Source organism: Dendrobates tinctorius, unplaced genomic scaffold (genome assembly GCF_039654945.1).
Source record: "Dendrobates tinctorius isolate UK_male_01 unplaced genomic scaffold, ASM3965494v1 ptg000084l, whole genome shotgun sequence".
In the NCBI taxonomy this organism is placed as follows: Eukaryota; Metazoa; Chordata; class Amphibia; order Anura; family Dendrobatidae; genus Dendrobates; species Dendrobates tinctorius.
In genome coordinates this window covers 53070688-53096440 of record NW_027361752.1, presented here as the reverse complement: position 1 = coordinate 53096440, position 25753 = coordinate 53070688, and the positions used below count along the sequence as shown (strand labels likewise).

At 42.6% G+C, this 25753-nt stretch overlaps 1 protein-coding gene across 3 annotated transcripts in view; it reads right to left on the bottom strand.

Annotated features, from left to right (window-relative positions):
- Positions 1-8481: 8481 nt before the first annotated feature.
- LOC141097497 (interferon-induced GTP-binding protein Mx2-like) overlaps positions 8482-25753 on the bottom strand; it is a 44981-nt gene continuing 27709 nt past the window's right edge. For all 3 annotated transcript variants that reach the window (XM_073584720.1, XM_073584717.1, XM_073584718.1), the window contains 8 exons: positions 23293-23491; positions 16095-16173; positions 13883-14005; positions 13596-13737; positions 12458-12616; positions 11930-12006; positions 9395-9655; positions 8482-9290 (listed from right to left, as the gene is read on the bottom strand). In XM_073584720.1, coding sequence (XP_073440821.1) covers positions 9060-9290; positions 9395-9655; positions 11930-12006; positions 12458-12616; positions 13596-13737; positions 13883-14005; positions 16095-16173; positions 23293-23491 — 1271 coding nt within the window. In that variant the 3' untranslated portion in view covers positions 8482-9059. The remainder of the gene's footprint in view (positions 9291-9394; positions 9656-11929; positions 12007-12457; positions 12617-13595; positions 13738-13882; positions 14006-16094; positions 16174-23292; positions 23492-25753) is intronic.

The following is a 25753-nucleotide window of genomic DNA, read 5'->3' as shown; positions in this document are numbered from 1 at the left end:
TGGGCACAACATCCAGCAGTGGAGAAAGCTACTAAGTAATTCCTCCAACAAGGAAAGTCTCATAAAGTTTCTGGTAGAAGAATGGAAGGCGAAACACCACAGGGAGAAGCTTGAGGAGAAGGAGATGTATGTCACATGTGAGCAGCTCTGCTTTAAGATCACCAAAGAACAGTGGGAAGAGGCTGCTGACCTTAAGTCAAGTCAAGAAGAAGCAGACACACGCCTCCTTCTCCATGCTCTTCATGCAGCAGAATCTGGTTACAAGTCTGTCATCATCACTTCAGTACAAAAAGGGTGGGGGAACAAGAGGCGCAAGAGTGCCCTATCACTAGTGACACTCCGATGTGAGTGGTGTAATGCAGTTCCACTCACCTATTCCAGTTGTGTAACCCACAACTGGCTTGAAGACATAACACAGTATCAGCTGCTGCAGGACCTCCACCGACCACTCCAACGTGGAAAAACTGCCAGAAAATATGGGAAGCAAGGTGTGCCACAGTCCGCGCTGCTGAGTCCACAAAATCACCTGAGATGCAAGATGTAGTAACAAAGTACTTCTTTATTCCTTCCTACGCGTTTCGACGCCCTTTCTGGCACCTTCCTCAGATGTAGTACTTTGTTACTACATCTTGCATCCCAGGTGATTTTGTGGACTCAGCAGCGCGGACTGTGGCACACCTTGCTTCCCATATTTTCTGGCATCATCACTTCAGAGGATACTGATGTCATGGTCCTGTGTCTGGGCATGTGCCACAAAATCCCATCCCACCTGTTCCAGAAATGCGGTACACAGAACTGGACAAGATTCCTGGATATCACCACTCTGAGCAGAACATTGGGAGGCAGCGTATGTGATTCATTGATTGGTATGCATGCATTTACAGGCTGTGACACAGTCAGTGCATTCGTTGGCCGTGGGAAGATGACGACACTCAAGCAGTTGAAGATGAACAAGACATACCAGGCTGCCTTTCAGGAAGTTGGTCGTTCATGGGAAGTGTCTCCCGAACTCTTTGAGAAGTTACAGGAAATCACCTGCCACATGTACCTGCCAACTACCCAAACAACTGAGGTAAACAGGCTCCGGTATCAGCTGTTCTGTGCCAGACGTGGAGTGGTAGAGTCAAGTCAACTCCCTCCTTGCCAAGACTGCCTTTTCATGCATGCACTGCGCACTGCGTGCAAACTACCAGGCTGAGATCTGGAGAAGTCTGCAGAGCCAGCCATTTGTTGCAAACCCAACAGACTGCGGTTGGATGATAGATAATGACGGAAAGCTTGTTGTCAAGTGGATGCGAGGGGCACCAGCACCAGAAGCTATTATCCAGCTACTGTCCTGCAAGTGTGTGCGGTCATGCGAACTTCCTCAGTGTACTTGCCTCAGCAATGGCCTGAAGTGCACGGACATGTGCAGGTTACAGACATGCCAGAACAAGGGTATTGAAGACGAGCCAGTAGAACAACAGTCAGATTCAGAGTCTGATTATGGAGTAACGTTCTATAATTATACATATACACACACTATATATATATATATATATATATATATATATACACACTTACACACACACACATTAGTATGGACAAGCCCATGACATGTTCAGTGTGTATTTACATAACTTGGATTAAGTTTTGTTACAAATACTACATGCATTGTATTGACATTTTGGCATTTCCCCTAAATCGACCTTTAATCATTATTTTTTGGAAATATAGGTAGGATCTATTCAAAAGGTGAAAAATACCATTAACCCCTTCGCGCCGGCCGCCGTAGCGGTACGGCGAATCATACCCGGATCATATGCCGGGCGATCGCCGCGGGTCGGGAGCCGGTTCCCGGTGCAAAGTGGTTACTGTACCTCCTAAAACATTCCTTAGGGGGTGTAGTTTCAAAAATGGGGTCACTTTTTTGGGGTTTCCACTGTGCGGGACCTCAGGGTGTCTCCAAATGTGACATGGCCCCATAGATTTCTTACAGTGAATTTTGCCGCAGCTTCGCTTACGAAGCATGCCGTGCGCCAATACTGTGGTTTTAGACAACACTTGTGGTATTGCCGTGTTCGGGAGACAATGGGGAATAAAAAGTGGGGTGTACTTTTTCCTGGTCCCCCTTTTCAAAATGAAAAATGTGGGCCTAAAGCGACATTTTTCGGTAAAAAACGTACTTTTCAATTTCCTCAACCAAGTGCATGAAACTCCAATGGAGCGCTTGTTGGGTCAAAGTGGTTACTATACCCCCTAAAACATTCCTTAGGGGGTGTAGTTTCCAAAATGCAGTAACCTTTTGGGGGTTTCCACTCTGGGGGTACCTCAGGGTCTCTCCAATACGACATGGCCCACTGGATTTCTTCCAGTGTAATCTATTATCCCAAAAACCACCTAGCTCTCCTTCTGTGCTGAGCCCTCTTGCGCGCCCATAATTTAGTTTACGTGTACATGTGGGGTGTTTCTATAAACTGTGGAATTGGGGTAACCAATTTTGGGTTTGGGTTTGCTGTTAACCCTTGCTGGGTTGCAGGTAAAATTGGATTACAATGGAATATCTGCCAAAAAATTAAAATTTTGATATTTCACTGTCATTTTGCTTGAATTCCTGTGCAACACCTAAGGGGTTAACAAAGTTTTGAAAATCCGTTTTGGACACCTTGAGGGGTGTAGTTTGCAAAATGGGGTAATGTATGGGTGGGTTCTGTTATACAAGACCCATAAAGTGACGTCCGAACTGACTTGGTCCTTGGAAAAATGGGTTTTGGAAATTTAGTCGTAAACTTTAAATATTGCGTATAAAACTATGAGCCTTATCACATCCGAAAAATATAAAATTTCATTTCCAAAATGATGCCAATGTGAAGTAGACATGTGGAGAATGTAAACTAATAACTGTTATGGGGGGTATCAGCATTTTTGTAAAAAGTAGAGAATTTCAAAGTTCAAAAATAGCGAATTTTTCCCAAATTTTCGTGTATTTTGTAATTTTTTATGCAGAAAGGTAAAATCTATTGACTCACAATTAGCACTACCATGAAGTACAATATGTCACGAGAAAATAATCTCAGAATGGCGTGGGTAGGTGATAGCGTCCCAAAGTTATTACCGCATGAAGTGACAGGTCAGATTTACAAAAAATGGCCTAGGCATTTGGGTACAAATAGGCCTGAAGGGGTTAAGCTACTGATGTGCAAGGGCTATCATATCAAAACATAAACTACAGACATGCATCTACCTAAAAACACCAAAGAGAATTAGTCACTCCGGGTAGTACCGATATCTGGCCCGGCTCATGGACTAAATGTCACGATGTACCAACTGTGGATGTAACGTGTGAAGTAAGTATTCAGTAAAGTAAATGTCAGAATTAACTTGGACTGTGTCTCCATTGCTGGGGGTCGCCTGGAAGAAGGACCGGTGTCGCCTGGGAAGTGCCCAGAGGAAGCTGAACTTGGAGATGCAGGTACTCTGAATACAGTTTTCTGTAGGGGAAGGACTGGACATAGATGTTGCAGTAATTCAGGTCACGACTACAGTAATGTCCATCTCTTATAAATGCAAAATACAGCTCTATCATGGAAAGAAGAAGCCAAATATCAGCATAATCCAGAAACGCTGCCATCTTCTCTGTGCCAAAAGTAATTTATAATGGACTGAAGCAAAATGGAAAACTGTTCTGTGGTCAGAGAAATCAAAATGTGAAATTCCTTATGTAAGCCATGGACTCCGTGTCCTACAAACTCGAGAGGAGAGGGACCCTCCAGCTTGTTAGTTTCTGAATCTCTGATGGTATGGGGGCATTGGTGTCTATGGGAGGAGCAGTGCACACATGAAAAGTCGACATCAGTGCTGAGCATTATATAGAGGTCTTAGAACATCTGCTCCATCCAGACACCATTTACTTCAGGGTAGACATTGCATATTTCAGCAAGGCATTCTGCCTCCAATCCTATAGCAAAAGAGTTTTGGTGTTGAATCGGCCTCCTGAAGTCCGGACCTTTCACAAATAGAAAACATTTGGTGCATTATAAAATGAAAACTCCAGGCGAGACCCCCGATTGAGGAGCAGTGAGAATCCTACATCAAACAAAAATGGGATAATGTTTCTCTCCCAAAACATCAGCATGCGTCTCTTCACATCCGGAGGTTTTCCACCATGCTCTCACAGGATGAAAGACCTTTGGTCATATGATGTCACCAAACGTCCTTCTGGACATCCAACTTAAGAAACTGCACTGATTATGAAGACTGGCACTATATATACAGTTTCTGGCTGGTAAATAGTTGGGCGGGAGACGTAGCTTTGGGTTGGCACAAAGTAAGATGAAACATGAGTGGGCCTCTAGCATAAGTAACCATGTAGACAACTACGGTGGTGTATTCTAATAATAAAGGGTAAAAAGGGAACTTAAGATGACCATGCTGTTACTGTACAAAAACCATGACCGATATTACCACCATACAGTGGTGACATACATTGGTAGATATCAACTCTGAAGAAAACAACCACCGTTTGTAGACACAACCACAATTCCTTTTTGTTACGCCCTTGTCCTTGATCTGTGCTTTGCTTCCCTCATCCCAGGCCTCTGAACTCTGTTTTTCTCCACAATGGGCTTTGCATATGGCCCGGCGTCATCACATGTGAGTATCTGCTTGGGTCTATATAAGTCTCGTCTTGAAGACTTCAGTGTTGCCAAGACTCTGGTTTGCTCCATACGCCTCGACCTGTTCAGCTGTTGACCGCAGTCTCATGGACTACTCGACCAAAAATGCTAGATAGGGTAGACAAAGCGTCCCAAAAAAGAATAATGCAAAAACAGCCTACACGTACTATTGGTATCACATGTACTTGTCTACAATTGGCAATCTTAAGGAGATCCTTTCATTAAATATTTCATATTGAGCTGGACACACAATGAAATAATGGCCTCATAGAGGAATAAAACGTTTGTTCTTTAATTCCACCTCTCTGATGCTGAAATATTAGTAATCAAAGTATTTGGGACCTATGAGTTAACTTTTGTTAAGTCCAAGTGAGTGTTATCAGATAGTTTTCACTGAGGGTGTTTACTTCTCCCTGAATGACGCTGACCAATAATAAGAAGGCAGCACCACACCGGGGAAAGAAGAACACGCATTTCCGCAGTTAAGTGCTTCAGCCTGATTGATAGTTTTCCTCACACCTGAGCTATCAATTACACTAAAGAGGCTGGAGCTTGGAAACAAAGCTTGTGATTCAGACTCTTAAGTGCTCTGTCACGCCCAGAGCACTGAAACACCTAATTTGCTAGAAGCTTATCCAGTTATTTTTCTCATCTGTTGAGGTCCCTCTTGTATTTTTATTCTACTCTTTTATACATATTGGTAGTTATTATGACATGTCTGTAGTGCATATGTCGTCCTTCAGACATACATCGTCTCACGTATTGTCTGACTTGTCTGCTTATTATATTACACAGATGCCCAATAAATAAATAGGGAACAACTCAAACCAATGTACAACAACACCAAAATTAGAACCAAGAGTATAAATCCAGATAAAAGATTATATTTTATTCAAATTCAGATAATAAATCCACAGAGACTACATAAGCAATTAAAGAGGAGCAAGGTAACTGACACATGTATAGACAAAATCACATAAGCCCAGGGATAATAATAAATCTGTTTATGCCAAAGTCCATGATGCTAAAAAGCCTATCATGTATTAAGTGAATAGTCAGTTTAATGTTAACAGAAACTCCACAGTGTCTGCATAATATTATCTATCAATAGAAAAAGGCATTAAGGCTGGATGATAATAGAAATGTAATACCTACAAACTGATCAGTCACCAATGCTCCCCTTCGCCCCAACGCACGTTCCGTATGTTACTTCATCAGGAGGCGCGTGTTGGAGGAAGGATTGAGCAGCTTAAATAGTAACAGTCTGACCGTCTGATTAATTAGTGAGGTAATTGTTTACTTTTAAAACATTTGGCTAGTGCGCTGATTAAATATTATAAGCACGGCATTCCCTTGCTTGGCGCATATGCAGTCGGCAGCCTCCCGGAAATTGTCCACCACTCAGCGGCCTGGAACGTAAGCAGCATCCGCCGTCAAGGAGACGGCGTCTGCGCAGAGCTCTCCCCTGACCGCGTCATGGAAAACCAAGGGAAGCCCCAGCCGCGCATGCGCACCGGGAAATACGGGCTATAATGTGAATATGAATATAAATGACATATACATTATATATTAAATAAGATTAACATGTAGGTACTATATAAAGTGCAAAGTGAAAATAGTGCTAGAATATATGTGATAAGAGCATTTAACCGCACAAGCGGAACAAGACTCATTAAATATAATATATAAAAACATATATACTGTAAATATTTACACAAAGTCCCACAAAGAATTATTTATATATAGACCATAGATGAACTATATTGGCTAGAACTCATTTAATACATATAATTGAAGAAATTCTATGTTCATTGTTTCATAAACATTTTAGAAATTTCCATAATGGTAACTCTACTAAGTTACGCATCATGGCTATTGATCAGGTAGATCAGGTAACAATGGGCCCTAGGGGTGGTGATCTATCCAGGACTTTGGCTCAGGTTGAGAGTCGTTGGATCTATCGTCTCAATATGGTGAGTCCAGCGGGTCTCAACGAAAAAATTTTTGTAATTTGGTATCCTATCACGTTTTTAGGGGTGGGATGGTTTTAACTTAATTTTCATCCAGCATATGTTTACAGGCTTAATATTTAATTTTGATATTTTACATTTATCAGGTCCTGAGAGAATGTTTGTTTTCATCATCTTCTTCTTGTGGTCTGTGATTGAGATGAATAGCACGACTACAAGATATAACTTCAGTCCATTTATGAAACAATGAACATAGAATTTCTTCAATTATATGTATTAAATGAGTTCTAGCTAATATACGGTACTTCATCTATGGTCTATATATCTAAATAATTCTTTGTGGGACTTTGTATAAATATTTATATATGTTTTTATATATTATATTTAATCAGTCTTGTTCCGCTTATGCGGTTAAATGCTCTTATCACATATATGCTAGCATTATTTTCACTTTGCACTTTATATAGTACCTACATGTTAATCTTATTTAATATATAATGTATTTGTCATTTATATTCATATTAGCACTGGGCACTTTATATGCTTATGTTAAATGCAGCAATTCTTGCTCTTGTAGTCACTTTTTTGCACTATAGCCTGTATTTCCCGGTGCGCATGCGCGGCTGGGACTTCCCTTGGTTCTCCATTACACGGTCAGGGGAGCGCACTGCGCAGACGCCGCCTCCTTGACGGCGGATGCTGCTTGCGTTCCCAACCGCTCAGTGGTGGACAATTTCCGGGAGGCTGCCGGCTGCGCATGCGCCAAGCAAGGGAATGCCGAGCTTCTAATATTTAATCAGCGCACTAGCCAAATGTTTTAAAAGTAAACAATTACCTCACTAATTAATCAGACGGTCAGACTGTTACTATTTAAGCTGCTCAATCCTTCCCCAAACACACGCCTCCTGATGAAGTAACATACGGAACGTGCGTTGGGGCGAAGGGGAGCATTGGTGACTGATCAGTTTGTAGGTATTACATTGCTATTATCATCCAGCCTTAATGCCTTTTTCTATTGATAGATAATATTATGCAGACACTGTGGAGTTTCTGTTAATATTAAACTGACTATTCAGTTAATACATGATAGGCTTTTTAGCATCATGGACTTTGGCATAAACAGATTTATTATTACCCTGGGCTTATGTGAATTTGTCTATACATGTGTCAGTTACCTTGCTCCTCTTTAATTGCTTATGTAGTCTCTGTGGATTTATTATCTGAATTTGAATAAAATATAATCTTTTATCTGGATTTATACTCTTGGTTCTAATTTTGGTGTTGTTGTCTGCTTATTATTCCTGGTCCACAGTTACTGTGACATCACGTAGAGGTAATCTTGCTTTCATCAGTGGGTGCATGCTCCATTTGTTTGAGCGTTTCTTCTATTTTATTATTGTCTGCATTCTATCTGTATATTATATTTATCCTGTATGAAGAGATGTTTCCTCTTGTATCGGAGCATCACCAGGTTACAGGGGAAATATCGCCTCTGTGAATATTCCAGGTGCCACCACAGTGGAGTCACAGAGAGAGTACGCTGATCCTGAGTGACGCAGTAAATTAACATCACGGAGTATCTGGGGAAGTGACCTGGAATGATCAGACTGTCAGTGACAGTGATTGACAAGTCCAGTACATACTATCTGAGGGGCCTTGTGCGGTAGTGACGTGATCTCAGGCACACCTGAGAAAAGAGAGACCAGAGAACGTACATAAATGAGGAAAAGTTCTGCTGTTGTGCAAAGTTTAAAGTAAAAGTGGCTCCATATTGGATGTCTGTAATAAAGCCACAAGAAACTTTTCATATAATCTTGTTCCAACCATTCACGCGGTGTAAGTATTACACAAGGGCCTTCTTTTATTATATTTTTTTTAATAATTTTATTATACACACACATAGTCCTATTTGTGATATGGGAGAGATTCATTGCAGACCACCATTGTCCATACTATGGGGGCTTGCTTTTCTAGGCACTCCGGAGAGCCTCTGCAGACAGCTACCCTCCCTCTGAAGGACTCGACAACACTGATCATTTGGTTCCAGTTGACATTAATGACTGCCATGTATTACAATCATATGGACATTCTGGAAGCTTCCCCAGAGAATAACCGCTACTTTCTGGGATGGGCTCCACCAATCAGATCCTAGGAGATCAACTCTTTCTTGGGAACTTGCAGTGAGAAGACTACAGACTGGTCTACGTTGGAGACTAAGGTGAGTCAGACCATTGATGACCAAGAGATGGAATCAGGGACTAACTTCACTGAGGAAACATTGTCCTCACATTGAGGAAAGAACAAACTGCTAAAAGCGACCTCACAACTGGAATAAATATTCAGAGGGAAATTGGCCACAAGAAGAAAGAATACAGCAATGACCACTAATGGTTCCACTGCTTCTAGCGACATATAAAGAATTGTGAGACAATTACTAGCATGGAAATCTGGCTAATCTCCGTTGGGCGGCACGGAGCCGTTGGATCTGGTCTTTCAATTCCTTCCGCTCCCTCGCCACATCCTCCTTCTCCATCAGTAACACACCGAGGTTCCCCTTGTCTTGGAGCAGGGACCACATCTGTGACTGCAGCTTGTCAGCAAATTCATGGAGCATGTAGTGTAGAATGATCAGGGGGATCTGGTTTGACAAACGGGCGGTCGTGTTCTAGAAGAAATATAGGAAGCCAAATATTAACGGATGGACGGATCTACTCACACTATAGACCATATCTAAATCTGAGCACATATTAACCATCTTAAATAACTGACCTTGAAATACGCCTCGATGTGCTGAGACATCTCCTCTACAGAAAATGCTGATTTCTTTTTTTGTTGTGACTTTCCAGAAGATCCAAAAGCAGACACAGGAGTAGTAAGAGCTGCCTCTTTAGCTGCCTCTGCCCGGACGTTCCTCAGAGCTCCACCGTAAATCGAGTCCTGGCAGTAAATGTTCTTTTCCACCTTGAACTGTGTATGGATCATTTTTTCAGCCTCCCTTTGTTGCTTGCTGCAGATATCTTCTAGCTTTTCCTTATGAATTATGTGAAAAAAAAGACAATTACGAAAAGGACTGCGCAGGACCCCACAAAACATAGGACTGAAAAAATCCACCATTCCCCATCAGGAAATCTTCTAATTCATGGCTTCCTCATTAATTTAGACTGGACTGATATCTATAATACGGGCGTCAGCAGAGTTGAAGGCTGACCATACTCTACAGGTAGCTGTCGGCATAGTTGACAGCGAATCATCTCCACTCTCCTTACACATCCAAGCTCGGCTTGGAAGAGCGTTTGTCTTGTCAATGTAGAAATGGCCTCTGGCAGATTCCACTACTGATATCTTATCTCCTGTGGCACCGATAGGATCGGCCTTATTGAAAGCCTAACTGGACTCCCACATTGACATCTGTCCGATTCTGCCGAAATCTTCCTTTAAGGCCTTGTGCATGGAGCACACAAGCCAAATATTTCAGAAATTTTGCATTTTTGAGATCGCCAGGAGTGAAAGAGGCATTTGCTTAAAAGTGGATAAACTACACAACCTCTACTACAGTGGGGGAAATAATTATTTGATCCCTTGCTGATTTTGTAAGTTTGCCTACTGACAAAGACATGAGCAGTCTATAATTTTAAGGTTAGGTTAATTTTAACATTGAAAGATAGAATATCAAAAATAAAATCCAGAAAATCACATTGTATAAATTATATAAATTAATTTGCATTTCGCAGTGAGAAATAAATATTTGACCCTCTGGCAAACAAGACAATCCTTGGTGGCAAAACCATTGTTGGCAAGCACAGCAGTCAGACAGTTTTTGTAGTTGATGATGAGGTTTGCGCACATGTCAGGAGGAATTTTGCTTCACTCCTCTTTGCAGTCATCTCTAAATCATTAAGATTTTGAGGCCGTCGCTTGGCGACTCAGAGCTTTAACTTTTCTATGGGATTAAGGTCTGGAGACTAGCTAGGCCACTCCAGGACCTTAATGTGCATCTTTTTGAGCCACTCCTTTGTTGCCTTGGCTGGATGTTTTGGGTCATTGTCTTGCCAGAAAACCCATCCACGACCCATTTTTAATGCCCTGGCGGAGGGAAGGAGGTTGTCACTCAGGATTTTATGGTACATGGCTCCATCTATTCTTCCACTGATGCGGTGAAGTAGTCCTGTGGCCTTAGCAGAGAAACACCCCCAAAACATAACGTTTCCACCTCCATGCTTGACAGTGGGGATGGTGTTCTTTGGGTTATAGGCAGCAGTTCTCTTCCTACAATCACAGGGAGTTGAGTTAATGCCAAAGAGCTCAATTTTTGTCTCATCTGACCAAAGCACCTTCTCTCAATCACTCACAGAATCATCAAGGTGTTAATTGGCAAACTTCAGATGGGCCTGTACATGTGCCTTCTTGAGCAGGGGGACCTTGTGGGCACTGCAGGATTGTAAACCTTTACGGCGTAATGTGTTACCAATGATTTTCTTGGTGACTACGGTCCCAGCTGCCTTGAGATCATTAACAAGTTCCCCCCGTGTATTTTTAGGCTGATCTCTCACCTTCCTCATGATCAAGGATACCACATGAGGTGAGATTTTGCATGGTGCCCCAGAGTGATGTCGATTGGCAGTCATTTTGTATTTCTTCCATTTTCTTACTATTGCACCAACAGTTGACTCCTTCTCGCCCAGCGTCTTACTTATGGTTTTGTAGCCCATTCCAGCTTTGTGCAGGTTTATGATCTTGTCCCTGACATCCTTGGAAAGCTCTTTGGACTTGCCCATGTTGTAGAGGTAAGTGTCTGACTGATTAATTGAGTCTGTGGACAGGAGTCTTTTATAAAGGTGACTATGTAAGACAGCTGTCTTTAATGCAGGTAACGAGCTGATTAGGAGCATCTAACTGGTCTGTAGGATCCAGAACTCTTAATGGTTGGTAGGGGATCAAATACTTATCTCTCATTATTTCTTATTTATCTCTCAATGTTAAAATTAACCTACCCTTAAAATTATAAACTGTTCACGTCTTTGTCAGTGGGCAAACTTACAAAATCAGCAAGGGATCAAATAATTATTTCCCCCACTGTAAATGTGCAAAATTCTGGTGAAAGGAGCAAGGAGGAGAACACAAGTTTGATCCCAGCCCAATCACTCCTTCCGCCAGCTGATCGGCCGGGTGCAGGGTTCCATCCCCACGGACCTGAGATTAATGGCCTAACGCTTTATAAGTTGGAAATTACGAGGCGGTATTCAAGGTCTGTTTGATTTATTTTATAGAATTTTGCAAATGATAAAACTGAAATACTGATCCTACCTTTGCACTTCTGTAAAGATTGTAATAATGGGTAAAGTGGCTCACTGCTGTAGCATGAAAAGTTGATCTGACAAATTCTAAAAAAAAAAAGGAAAAGAAAAAAAATATATATCAGCACAGTCAGTACCATGTACCTAAAACAGTCCAGCAATGTAGTGAAACCAATGCTTTACTATGGTACATAACACTGTTGTAAGACTGCCAAGAGCTTCTTAAAACTGGATTGTAATCTGGCTAATCTGCGAGAAATTTGTTAGTCATAAGGGAGGAGCTTTTCTGATTGTCAATTCATTGGACATCCAGACATGCCTAGCAGTGAGTAATTGAGGGGGGGGAGAGCAAGTGAAAGGACATGCTGGAAGAGAGGCAGGTAGTTAGTTTGAGAACATGCAAGAGATGCATAGACTGTAAAGGGACAGAACTTCTGGGCAATTGACCAGACGGATGTCCGCAGGGTATTTGACACTGCCATCCTTATCTAACTGATTCCATGCATTTTTGTCACTTACTTCTGTAATGTTTTCTTACCTGTGACTTGTTTCAGCTTGTGGATGGCAGGCTCTTCGTATGTTTTGATTTGATTTTTTGCAATATTTTCAAATGTTTTAAAATTGATAAATCCTGTAAGTTCCCGGCCACGATGTTGGTTCTCAAAAGAATTAACATCATCTTTTAATTCCCGTGGGACTGAGAGGCAAAGGATAAGATATTAATTTTTTAAAAAAAACATTGGCCAGTAGAAATCATCTATGCAAATGGCGTAAAACCGTCACACCAGCCAGGAGACTGAAGAAAAGTTAGCAGCATCTTAGGTAGCTAGCAAGTGGGGAGGAGTGACACTCAAAAGTTATTTGGACAACTCGGGGCTTAGCATACAGAGGAGAATAAGTGCCTAACGTGCAAATTATTGCAGAGCATATCCCAGGGGAGTAAGACTAGCTACCCTAAACAGTGAATACCACCCCCTGAGAGTGAAGATGATGAAGCAGAAGGGCTACTACAGAGAATAGAGTTTCATTGATGTGAATGAAGAATGCAGCAGGGCAAAGATTAGCCACCATAAAGGGCAAAAAGTTTGTCACAACAGAGAGGGTTTTTGAGCTTGTGTCTGTGTGTGCAGAGGAAGACTATGGAAGAGATGTTGTGAGAGTTGTGAGGTGGTAATAAGGAGGGAATGATGCAGAAGCGTGAAAGTGAGCAGAGAAAAGCTTGTGCAGGAGACCGTTTGAGGCAGTGGAATAGTGGCAAAATGAAAATTTTTATGTTGCCAGCATAGTGTTTTAGGTGCCAGTCAAGCAGTTTTGCGCGTCTGTGAAGTGTCAACTACGGTTAACCATCAAGCATGTTGCCTTTTGTGAGCTGTTGCAACCATCAAGCCTGTTGCCTCTTAAAGAAAGATCATTGGCACTTAATAGTTAATCTGTTGCAGACAAATGTGGTCTTCTCTGTTATCAGCTGGTGTTAGGTTACTAAAGATACTGAAAAAAGTCAAAAATAAAAAAAGTTTTGAACGAAAATGTTTTCAAAGTTTAAAAGAATAAAAGTTTAAATCAATGAAAAAATTGTCCGGTCCCGAACTGATTACGCATGCTCAGAGCGGCTGTCGCTTTCCTTCCCCTATGCACAGTCTTGCTGTACGGTGGTGCATTTTCTGATCTATACTTACAATCATTCACGGATTCTTTCAGTTTTGTTTCCCATTCAGAGAATATTTTTCGAATTCTTGTGAAAAGTTTCTGTTTCCCCTCTGTGACCTCCTCTTCTCCTTGCGAGAACTGAGTGATTTCATCCACAAAACGTTTGATTCTCTTTGGAGGCGACAGGAATGGAAAAAACATGATGCACATGGTTAATCTGCAGTGAGAGCCGGAGTATATAGGATATAGAACTGTATCTACAGGTGGAGGACATATTGGATATATTAAAGTGAATGGGAGTTCACACGGATCTTACATCTATGAGAAATGACAGTTTCTCTGACTCCGACTCCGGGACACCTGCGCCGATCATCTCCACTTTCATCTCTGCCTTTTGAAGCTTGGTTTTGATCTGGTTCTCCAGGTTAGGTATAGTCCTCTAAAACGTAAAAAGAAATGAATGAACCCTCATACCCACTGGGCCAACCTTCTATATCTACTAATTCCCGCATTTGTATAAGAGGTTATTACTAAAATACTATAACTGGCGCCTAGAACCCTTGGCGCCTTTTGGTCAAGTGGTCTCCTTGTGGCCTACGATGGTGATGTGGTTTATGGTAGAGTTCATGGTGCTCCAAAGTGTTTATGGGTCAAAATCTAATATCCCTGGTAATCTAAGGTACATTAGCTAATAATTAGTAATTTTTCTGATTGTTTAAGATTGTGAAGATGTTAATGATATTATCTATGACAGTCCATTAATTCATTTTTCATTTTAACTAAACAATAAACTTTGTAATGTATCCTATTACAAAACATTTTATAGAGCAGGCTCTTTGTCTTTTCATCTGATCACTTGATAAAATCTGTGCACATGAAGCAGATTAAGAGATATTATCAACTTCACTGAGAGATCAGCTTACAGCTGCTGCCTCTAGAAGTCTATGGAGAAAGGAGTAGGTGGGGGCAGGGGTTTGGAGGAGTCATCTGCTCACATGGAATGTTGCATATATTCTTTTGTGTTTGCAACAAAAAGTATTTATTTTCTCACTGAGACGCACAAAGCTTAGTGGTTACAGTCTTTTACAGTGGTACAAGCTATGTGGTTGCAGTTCCTGAAGAGGTACAGTACTTGGCGGATACTCTCAAGATTGGTAGGCACTTTCTTTTGAAGAGTAAAATAGCTGTTGCAGTTTCACTCGTCTTCAGTTGAAGCAGTACTCAAAGATGGTTATGAGCTCTTAGCCATGATATTAAATGAGGTAACTCCCTACAATACAATAACCTGCCTAGGTGTTGAATTGAGCGGCAGCACCAGTCACCTATATATGGCTGTCCTGACTGGAGATGATGCAAATTGATTGGCAGGACCCGATGAACCACCTCTTACCTGATGGCATCCCCAGCTCTACTTGACGTAACATTATCAAAAGAGTAGCTGGGTGGCACGGGTTTACCGTGACAGAAGCCAGAAGACCGCAGCATCTGATTTCTTCTACTCCTGCACTGATTAGAAGCACTTCGCCTTCATATTAACTTTGTAAATTTCTTTTGGCAGTGCAGGGGTTAATATTCTCAGTTGAGAGCTCCTGGATGCTTCCCTGCATTAAGGCTCTTAGCTGCGCACTGTTAGCCACTCCCATCTCCTATATAATCTGGGCCCTGGCTAGCACTCATTGTCAGAGCTAGCTTATGCTGCATGGTTAGAGGTTGTTGGTGGTTATTAGAGTAGGCGTTTGGTGGATTTATCTGTGACTGTTGCTAGGTCTTTAGTGTGTGAAAATTCCCTTTCTTCTCCTACTTTGGTTTAACCCCATCCTCCACTCCCTGGTGCACACCTCTGTTATATGTGTGAGTACATTTGTATATTTGGTATTTTCCTTTAACCCTATTCATATTACCTTGTATTATGGTACAATACTACTGGCCTCTTCCCTGGGTGTTGGAATAGGGAAGGAGCCCCTGGTTCTGGGACACCCAACAACAGAGTCGTGACACTGGATGTGCCGTTAGGTAAGAGACGGTTAACAGGGCTCCCAGACGATAACCTTACATTATTGACGTAGTTCCTGGATGGGGTCAGCATTTCTAGCCAGGATACCTCCACTACCTTTTCTCCAGAGTCAACCAGACTCCTGACAAGTCTTGCTCTGCAGTGTGTATACATTTCATACCTGCATTATCCATGGTAGTGAAATGGGGACACCATTGTAATCATTATTACGCAATTTGTTACATTTTAGCATTTACTCTCCCTTTGCTCTTGATGCTTCTTGCACCTTTTCACCTTGTAGGAGGAGGATTCCTACAGATACTGGTCTCATGTCAGTCACTTTCCTGTTGCGGCACACAATGTTCTTGTCTCGAAACTCTAATGACCTCCCCTCAAGCCAAGGGGATCCAATACTTTTACTTACTAGATAAAGCCTATCCAATGTTTCTGACATTGCACAACCCCTCGATTGTTCCCAAAGGTGGGACCCTCATCTGTGAGTCATACATATCTAATTCTCATAAAGCAGACTTACTGAAATATGTTCCACAAGTTCAACAGTAAGTTTTTCTGCCAGCAAGGAAGTTGTAGCTCGTCGCTCTTCCAGAAGAACCCTAAAAAATAACCACAACTTGTCTTAAAATGGTTCCAGCATATAGAAATTGATCTAATCTGAGCAATAGACACAAGACTTTAACTCATAACAGACAATTTTTATTTCTGTACTATAAATTTTTTTGTCCTCTTTTTCCATAAGTCATAAAGTTTTGGGGGTTTTTTGAGAGTCATTCGAGGGTTTCTGTTTTTAACAAAACAAGTGTTAATTTTGAATGTCACCATTCATTTTACTATCTATTGTACTGTTTAATTAAAATACAGTGAAAGGAAATAAACAAAAAGGGGAGAACCCCATACTGAAATCCCTCTCTAACAAGACATAAAACTTTGCATTTTAAATATAATTAATTTAAGCTATCAGGGTATTATTAACCCCTTTATGACCCAGCCTATTTTGACCTTAATGACCTGGCCATTTTTTGCAATTCTTGTTAGGTGTAGGATTCCAGGCTCTGCACAGCAGGAATCCGGAGCCAGACATCCAGCGGTCTCCCATTTTCCTCCTACCCCTCCAGGTTTTGCTCAGCAATCACAGCGAGCCAGGTGTGCTGCTCAGACTCACTCTGACAGCCTGGATGTTGCTGCCACCTCTGGTGCAGCAATGGAAGCACAACCTGCTCTGCAGGGAACCGCTCCAGAGGCTAAGTCCTCATCCCGTGCTACTGGGCATGCCCGCAAGGTGACCTCTCACTGGAGAGCAGGGGTCACATGTTCAGGTCCTGTGTCGGATCTGATTGGTCCTTCCCAGGCTAATGGAAGGTTCCGGAAGCGCATCGCTATAAAAAGCCCGCAGGGCGGCTCGGCGATGCGCTAGTGTAGACTCATATTGCTATGTGTGTGAATGGTGACGGATGCATGGACTGGTGACTGACGCATTATGAAACCCCTTCCCTCGGATAATACGATTGGTGACAGAGTGTGTTCATAGGTCAGCGCCAGGTAGTGGCAAGCTAGCGCCACTGGGCTTACCGCACCTACTCTAGCGTCCGTCGGTGTCCGGCTCCCCGGCACAGACGCTTGCGGCTTCAGTTACAGCCGAGCTGCGCTCAGCAGCGTCTATTGGCGCTTGCGGCTGCAACGCCACCCGCTGGTTACCCTGTGCGGTTAACAGGGCCAGCGTCTTTATACTTAATTCTACTAAGCGACTCTGTGTCTGAAAAGAGCCGCTCTTAGCATCCGGGTGACGTTAACCCGAGCGCAATACGTCACCTTCTGGTGCACCTGCCATTGTCCAGCAGCGGTCTTACCATCTACCGCACGGTGGACCCCGGGCGGCGAACGCACCTCCTATTATTTATACTTGGTGCGTTCCGCCGTCCCTAACAATTCTGACCAGTGTCCCTTTATGAGGTAATAACTCAGGAACACTTCAACGGATCTTAGCGATTCTGAGACTGCTTTTTCGTGACATATTGGGCTTCATGTTAGTGGTAAATTTAGGTCGATAATTTTTGCGTTTATTTGTGAAAAAATCAGAAATCTGGTAAAAATTTAGAAAATTTCGCAATTTTCACATTTTGAATTTTTATTCTGTTAAACCAGAGAGTTATGTCACACAAAGTGGTTACTAAATAACATTTCCCTCATGTCTACTTTACATCAGCACAATTTTGGAAACAAATTTTTTTTGTTATGAAGTTATAAGGGTTAAAAGTTGACCAGCGATTTCTCATTTTTACAACAAAATTTACAAAACCATTTAATTAAGGGACCACCTCACATTTGAAGTCACTTTGAGGGGTCTATATGGCAGAAAATACCCAAAAGTGACACCATTCTAAAAACTGCACCCCTCAAGCTACTCAAAACTACATTCTAGAAGATTATTAACCCTTCAGGTGATTCGCAGGAACTAAAGCAACGTGGAAAGAAAAAATGGACATTTTAATTTTTACAACAAAAATTTTCTTTTAGCATCAATTTTTTCATTTTCACATGGGCAACAGGATAAAATGGATCCTAAAATTTGTTGGGCAATTTCCCCTGAGTACACCGATACCTCATATGTGGTCATAAACCAATGTTTGGGTGCATGGCAGGGCTCAGAAGGGAAGGAGCGCCATTTGACTTTTGAATGGAAAACATGCTGGAATATTTAGCGAACACCATGTCGCGTTTGGAGAGCCCCTGTGTGCCTAAACACTGGAGCTCCCCAACAAGTGACCCCATTTTGGAAACTAGACCCCCAAGGAACTTATCTACATGCATAGTGATCACTTTGAACCCCCAGGTGCTTCACAAATTGATCGGTAAAAAAAAAAAGGACTTTTTTTTCACAAAAATTTTCTTTTAGCCTCAGTTTCTTCATTTTCACATGGGCAACAGGATAAAATGGATCCTAAAATTTGTTGGGCAATTTCTCCTGAATACATCGATACCTCAAATGTCGTCATAAACCACTGTTTGGGCGCACGACAGGGTCCATAAGTGAAGGAGCGCTATTTGGCTTTTTGAATGGAAAATTAGCTCCAATCGTTATCGGACACCATGTCGCATTTGGAGAGTCCCTGTGTGCCTAAACAGTGAAAACCCCAACAAGTGACACCATTTTGGAAACTAGACCCCTTATGGATCTTACCTAGATGTGTAGTGAGCACTTTGAACCTCCAGGTGCTTCACAGAAGTTTATAACGCAGAGCAGTGAAAATAAAAAATCATTTTTTTTCCTCAAAAATGATTTTTCAGCACGCTATTTTTTATTTTCGCAAGGGTAACAGGAGACATTGGACCCCTAAAGTTGCTGTTCAGTTTGTCTGGAGTATGCTGGCACCCCATATGTGGGGGGGGACCACTGTTTGGGCACACGGCAGGGCTCAGAAGGGAAGGAGCGCCATTTGACTTTTTGAAATTAAAATTACCTCTAATCGTTAGCGGACACCATGTCGTGTTTGGAGAGCCCCTGTGTGCCTAAACATTGGAGCTCCCCCACAAATAACCCCATTTTGGAAACTAGATCCCCTAAGGAACTTTTCTAGATGCATAAGGAGCACTTTGAACCCCCAAGTGCTTCACAAAAGTTTATAACGCAGTGCCGTGAAAATAAAAAATATTTTTTTTAACTCAAAATTTTTTTAGTGCACAATTTATTATTTTCACAAGGGTATCAGGAGAAACTGGACCCCAAAAGTTGTTGTCCAGTTTGTCCTGAGTACGCTGGTACCCCATATGTGGGGGGGGGGGGAACCACTGTTTGGGCACACGTCGGGACTCGGAAGGGAAGTAGTGACGTTTTGGAATGCAGACTTTGATGGAATGGTCTGCAGGCATCATGTTACATTTGCAGAGCCCCTGATGTACCTAAACTGTGGAAACTCCCCACAAATGAGCCCATTTTGGAAACTAGACCCCCCAAGGAACTTATCTAGATGTGTGGTGAGCACTTTGAAACCCCAAGTGCTTCACAAAAGTTTATAACGCAGTGCCGTGAAAATAAAAAATATTTTTTTTTAACTCAAAAAATTATTTTTTAGTGCACAATGTTTTATTTTCACAAGGGTACCAGGAGAAACTGGACCCCAAAAGTTGTTGTCCAGTTTGTCCTGAGTACGCTGGTACCCAATATGTGGGGGGGGAACCACTGTTTGGGCGCACGTAAGGGCTGAGAATGGAAGTAGTGACATTATGAAATGCTGACTTTGATGGAATGGTCTGCGGGCGTCATGTTACATTTGCAGAGCCCCTGATGTACCAAAACTGTGGAAACCCCCCACAAGTGACCCCATTTTGGAAATTAGACCCCCCAAGGAACTTATCTAGATGTATGGCGAGGACCTTGAACCCCCAAGTGCTTCACAGAAGTTTATAACGCAGAGCCGTGAAAATAAAAAATCATTTTTTTTCCTCAAAAAATGATTTTTTAGCGCGCAAATTTTTATTTTCCCAAGGGTAACAGTAGAAATTGGACCCTAATAGTTGTTGTCCAGTTTGTCCTGAGTACGCTGATACCCCATATGTGGGGAGGAACCATTGTTTGGGCGCACGTAAGGGCTGAGAATGGAAGTAGTGACATTTTGAAATGCAGACTTTGATGGAAAGGTCTGAGGTCGTCGTTACGTTTGCAGAGCCCCTGATGTGCCTAAACAGTGGAAACTCCCACAAGTGACCACATTTTGGAAACTAGACCTTCCAAGGAACTTATCTAGATGTCTGGTGAGCACTTGGAACCCCCAAGTGCTTCACAGACATTTATAATGCAGAGACGTGAAAATAAAAAAATCATTTCTTTTCCAAAAAAATAATTTTTTAGCCCCCAATTTTTTATTTTCTCAAGGGTAACAGGAGAAATTAGACCACAAAAGTTGTTGTGCAATTTTTCCTGAGTACGCTGATACCCCATATGTGGGGTAAACCACTGTTTGGGCACACGTTGGGGCTTGGAAAGGAGGGAGCACCGTTTGACTTTTTGAACGCAAAATTGGCTGGTATCAATGGTTGCACCATGCCGCGTTTAGAGACCCCCTGATGTGCCTAAACAGTGGAAACCCCTCAATTCTAACTCCAACCCTAACCCCAACACATCCCTAACCCTAATACCAACCATAACCCTAACCCCAACACACCCCTAACCACAACCCTAACCCCAACACATCCCTAACCCTAATCCCAACCCTAACCATAACCCTAACCCCAACACACCCCTAACCCTATCCGTAACCATAATTCCAACCCTAACCCTAATTCCAACCTAAACCTAGTTCTAACCCTAATTCCATCCCTAACCCTTATTCCATCCCTAACCCTAATTCCAACCCTAACCCTAATTCCAACCCTAACCCTAATTCCAACCCTAACCCTATTTCCAACCCTAACCCTATTTCCAACCCTAACCCTCTTTCCAACCCTAGCCCTAACCCTCTTTCCAACCCTTACCCTCTTTCCAACCCTAACCCTAATGGAAAAATAAAAATAATTTCTTTATTTTATTAGCTGATCCTGCCTATGGGGGTGATAAACGGGGGGTTTATTTACTTTTCATTCTATTTTGATCACTGTGAGAGTTTATCACAGTGATCAAAATAGAATGAAGGGAAATTGCAGCCGACGGGCGGACTGCGCATGCGCCCGCCATTTTCAAGATGGCGGCGCCCATGGTCCGGGACCGCGGGACACCGGGAGGCGGAGTGGGACATCGGAGGTGCCGGGCGGGGGGGAGCACAGAGAAGGGGGAGGGGAGCCGATGATGACGGCGGCGGCACATTGCCGCCGTCAGTCGGTATCGGGGGCCGATCGGCCCCGTGAGTCGGTGGGGGGGTCAGATCACGGTCTCCAGCCATGTCCGATGCTACTGCAGCATCGGCCATGGCTGGATTGTAATATTTCATCAATTTTCATTGATGAAATATTACTATCGCTCTGATTGGCTGTTAAAAGTGAAACAGCCAATCAGAGCGATCGTAGCCACGTGGGGGCGAAGCCACGCCCCCTGTGGTGAAGAACAAAGCCCCCCGTATCTGCGGGTCGGGTGACCTTTCAGTGACCTAGGTCACCCGACCCGCAGGGGGGCTTTAAAGTCATGACGCCACATAGGCGTCATGGGTCGTTCTGGCACGACTTTTCATGACGCCTACGTGGCGTCAAAGGTCGTGAAGGGGTTAAAATATTGTCCCTAATCTGCCTATAAGTATTGATTTTGTGGTAGACACCTACATTACAGATCGTTACATTGGTTGAAAGAAGACTAAGGTCCATCAAGTTCAACTTTTCTAATTCATTTGATAACGCCCCGGGGAGCCATCCCTTGTATAGCAGAATAGGACAAGTAACATCTAGAGCACACATTCCCCCAACATGTTTCACTGTGTGTGCGGCGTCATCAGTGGATGGAATACTGGCACGAAAGGTGAAAAAAAACAAAATTACGCCATTGTTTCGGCATTTTATTTTTACTGCGGTAACAATGATCAGACAATGGGATTTTTTCACGTCCGTACAATTACACTGACGCTAAACTTGTGAGGGCTTATTTGCAGTGTGCGGAGCTCATATTTTTATTGACATTGAGGTTTTCATGTTAGAGTAGGGACTGACAAGTGTAAGGAACTTTGACGCAGTTTGTCAGCTTCCGTATTAAGGCCTTAATATCAACCAATACCTTACATATACTGATATGTTTTTTGTGCACTTTTTATATTTTTTCCAGGGTGCAGTTGGGCCCAAATGGTTCTGCAAACTTGTGGCCTCTGTTCACACGGGATGCATTCTAGTTGGCACTGGGCAGCCCCCCTATATGGTGTTACTAAGAGGTTGTGAGCCAGAAGCCCTGCATTCCCTGTGTGAACACTGCCACATGCGGATTATTTTCTCTGCACTGGTGTGCCACACGGCCAATCCCTGATTGTAGGCTGGCTGCTTCATTTGGTATTTATGCACCTGTGCAGCTGCCATTTTACTTGGGTCCGCTGCACCCTGGATTAGTGCAGATGCATTTGGGCCTGTCTGGTTTGTAACTGAATTTTTTGGAGGATTTTTTTTCCTCTTTTTGTGGTTTTCATGTTTTTATTGGTAGCATATTGGGGTACATACAATGTTTTGTTTGTTTTTTCTGCATTTTTGAGGGGAGGTACAGTGTTAAAAAAAACGCAATCCTGGTATTTAGATTTTTCACTTTTCTTTGCTTTTATAATCTTTATTTTTTTATTTTGACAGATTTGACTTTAATTTTTTTTTTATTTCTTTATTTTTAAAGGGTTTGTTAGAGCTATTAGAGAACAAACGTGAATAATTTTAGGATTTCTATGGATTGTTTATACTTATACACTGTGAGGATATTTGATTACTGATTAATAAGAACAGCGATTAATGAAGATATGGGATCAGTGTAACCCTTATGTTTTCCATATTTGCCATCTATTTCGATTTACTGGGATAATCCCATAATCCAAACTACAAAAGAGGTGGACGTTATGCTAACTCAGCCTTAAAATGAGCATTTGGGGCCGGAATTAAATGTCCCGATTTTTGTCATGAAAATGCGGAAAAGTATATGATTCTAATATGGCAGAGGGGATTATGTCTAATTCTGTAGTCCCCCATTATTGCGCACCTATGAAATTCCCCTAATGGAGCCCGGCCCCTTATCCGTTGTTACGGCTGGAGAGAATATGTTTGCATTTTACCTGAAATGTTCATTATCCTCGAAGAAAGTTTGCTCATTTTGTAGGGCGGTCTCCAGTGAGGTGTTGTTCATGATCTCACTCTGCCCCCGACACTTGACTATCATGAAGCCTTTTTTAAGCTTGTACACCAGATTTCGGACAACACTTACAACATCTGGTTCCATTCCTTTGTCAACTAAATCTGGTTTAGTCAGGATCCCTGGGAAATAAATCAGATTTGATAATGAGGTGTCGTCTATATATTGACCGCAGCGCTGAGAGGTGGAGGAGCTGACATGGAGGCGTTCTGTGAGCCCAAACCACCATCCAAATCAATATCTACATCCTTAAATGTTGGCCAATGTATGTGTGAACATTAGTAAAAATGGTGATTAACCTCCATAAAAGTTTACATATGGCCCCAATGTGGTAAAATAATAAGAAAGATAATAAGAGCGATCTCCTGCCGCTCCTCCATCCCACTGGCCACTTTCCCTGCCAGTCTTCTCTTTTCTTCCAGCTTGGTCAGAGTCTGTTGGCTTCAGCCATCAATCTTCTTTTATTAAATCCACAACGCATTTCAACAGGTAATTCTGTCTTCCTCAGGTGGCAAGACTGAAGACAGAATTACCTGTTGAAACGCGTTGTGGATTTAATAAAAGAAGATTGATTACTAATTTAGCCCCTGTTTTGCGCTCCTGCTGACCGAGTTTCATTCAACTTTGCACCACTTTTCCTCGTCTGAGGCACTCGGCTGGAGCTGCACTTCATCACCCAAAGCCGCGCTTGGCTGGCGCTCCCCTGTGACCGTCTTACCTTGTCTGTTGGCTTCAGCCATCACAAGTAAACTACACAAAAAGAAAAGAGGACCAGCTAGGGACACGGCCATTGAGAAAGAGGAGTGGAGGGGGATCGATAGGTGATTATGTGCTTTTTTTCCAATTTTTACCACACTGTGGTGTGGTCCTGTACTTTCAAGCAATGCTCTCAAGTACCAGAACAGTACACAGACCCGAACCCGGACCCCATTCACTTGAATGGGGGGTCTGACCATCCAGTGTTTACCATGCTGTCATGTGCATGACAGCACAGCAGACACCGCTTAAGATTGGCGGTAAAATCATTACTGCTGGTCAGACAGCTGCGGTCAAATGACAGCATGAGCCCCAGCTGTGATCAGAGGGATAAAGTTTACCTCCGATCACTGGTGTCAGCTGATGGGACTACTGCTCCCATCAGCCGACGCCTTCTAATAACATTGAGAGCAGGAGCAGATGATGGGAATATACATAAGCCGACGCCTGCGCTGTAAATAAATAATAAAAATAACTTTAAAAAACAGCGTGTGTTCCCCTGTATTTTTGATAACCAGCCAGACAAAACTCACAGCAGGGGGTTGCAACCCTCAGCTGTCAGTGTTAGCAGGGCTTGGTTATCAAGAATAGAGGGGTCCCCATGCTGTATTTTTTAAATTATTTAAATAAATAATTTTGAAAAAATGATGTGGGGTTTCCCCCCAACTTTGACAACCAGCCCTGCTAAAGCAGACAGCCAGCTGGGGGTTGGTATTCTCAAGCTAGTAAGGGGCAATGGATATTGCCCCCCAGAATAAATAGCAGCCCGCAGCCACCCAAAAAAGGCACATCTATTACAATTCTGGCACTTTGCCCAGTTCCTCCCACTTGCCCTGTAGCGGTGGCAAGTGAAGTAATAGTTGTGGGGTTGAAGTCACGTTTGTATTGTCCGGAATGGGCATTAGGTGAGTATAACTGTTTGTTATCTTTAAATAAAAAAAGGAAAAGTGCGTTTTGTTTTTATTTCAAATAAAAGCCAGAATAAAGTCCTTTATTTGAAATAAATACAAAACACACTTTTCCTTTTATTTAAAATTAACAAACACCTAATGCCCATTCCGAACAATACAAAGGTGACATCAACCCCACAAATATTACCCCACTTGCCACTGCTACAGGGCAAGTGGGAAGAGCTGGGTAAAGCTCCAGAATTGGCGCGTCTGTCTGTTTTAGCAAGGCTGGTTGTCAAAAATGGGGGGTAATCTCGCGCCATTTTTTAAAAATTATTTATTTAAATAATTAAAAAAAAACAGCTTGAGGACCCCTCTGTTCTTGATTACCAACCTTGCTAAAGCTGACAGCTGAGGGTCGCAGCTATCAGGCTGTTTATCAAAAATACAGTAGTCCCATCAGCTGACACCAGTGACCGGAGGTAAATTTTATACCTTAGATCACAGCTGAGGGCTTACACTGTTAGTGTGGCAACTGCGGCTGTTTGACCGGCGGTAATGATTGCTGCACATGACAGCGTGACAAACACCCAGAGTTCGGCGGCCAAACCCAACAGTAACACAGACTTCCTGGTGAAGTCCGTGTTCGGTGTCCATGCCCGAAGAGTAGGTGTTTGGTACAGACGCCGAACTTTACTGTTCGGGTTTGCCCATCTCTATTCACATCCAGTCTATATT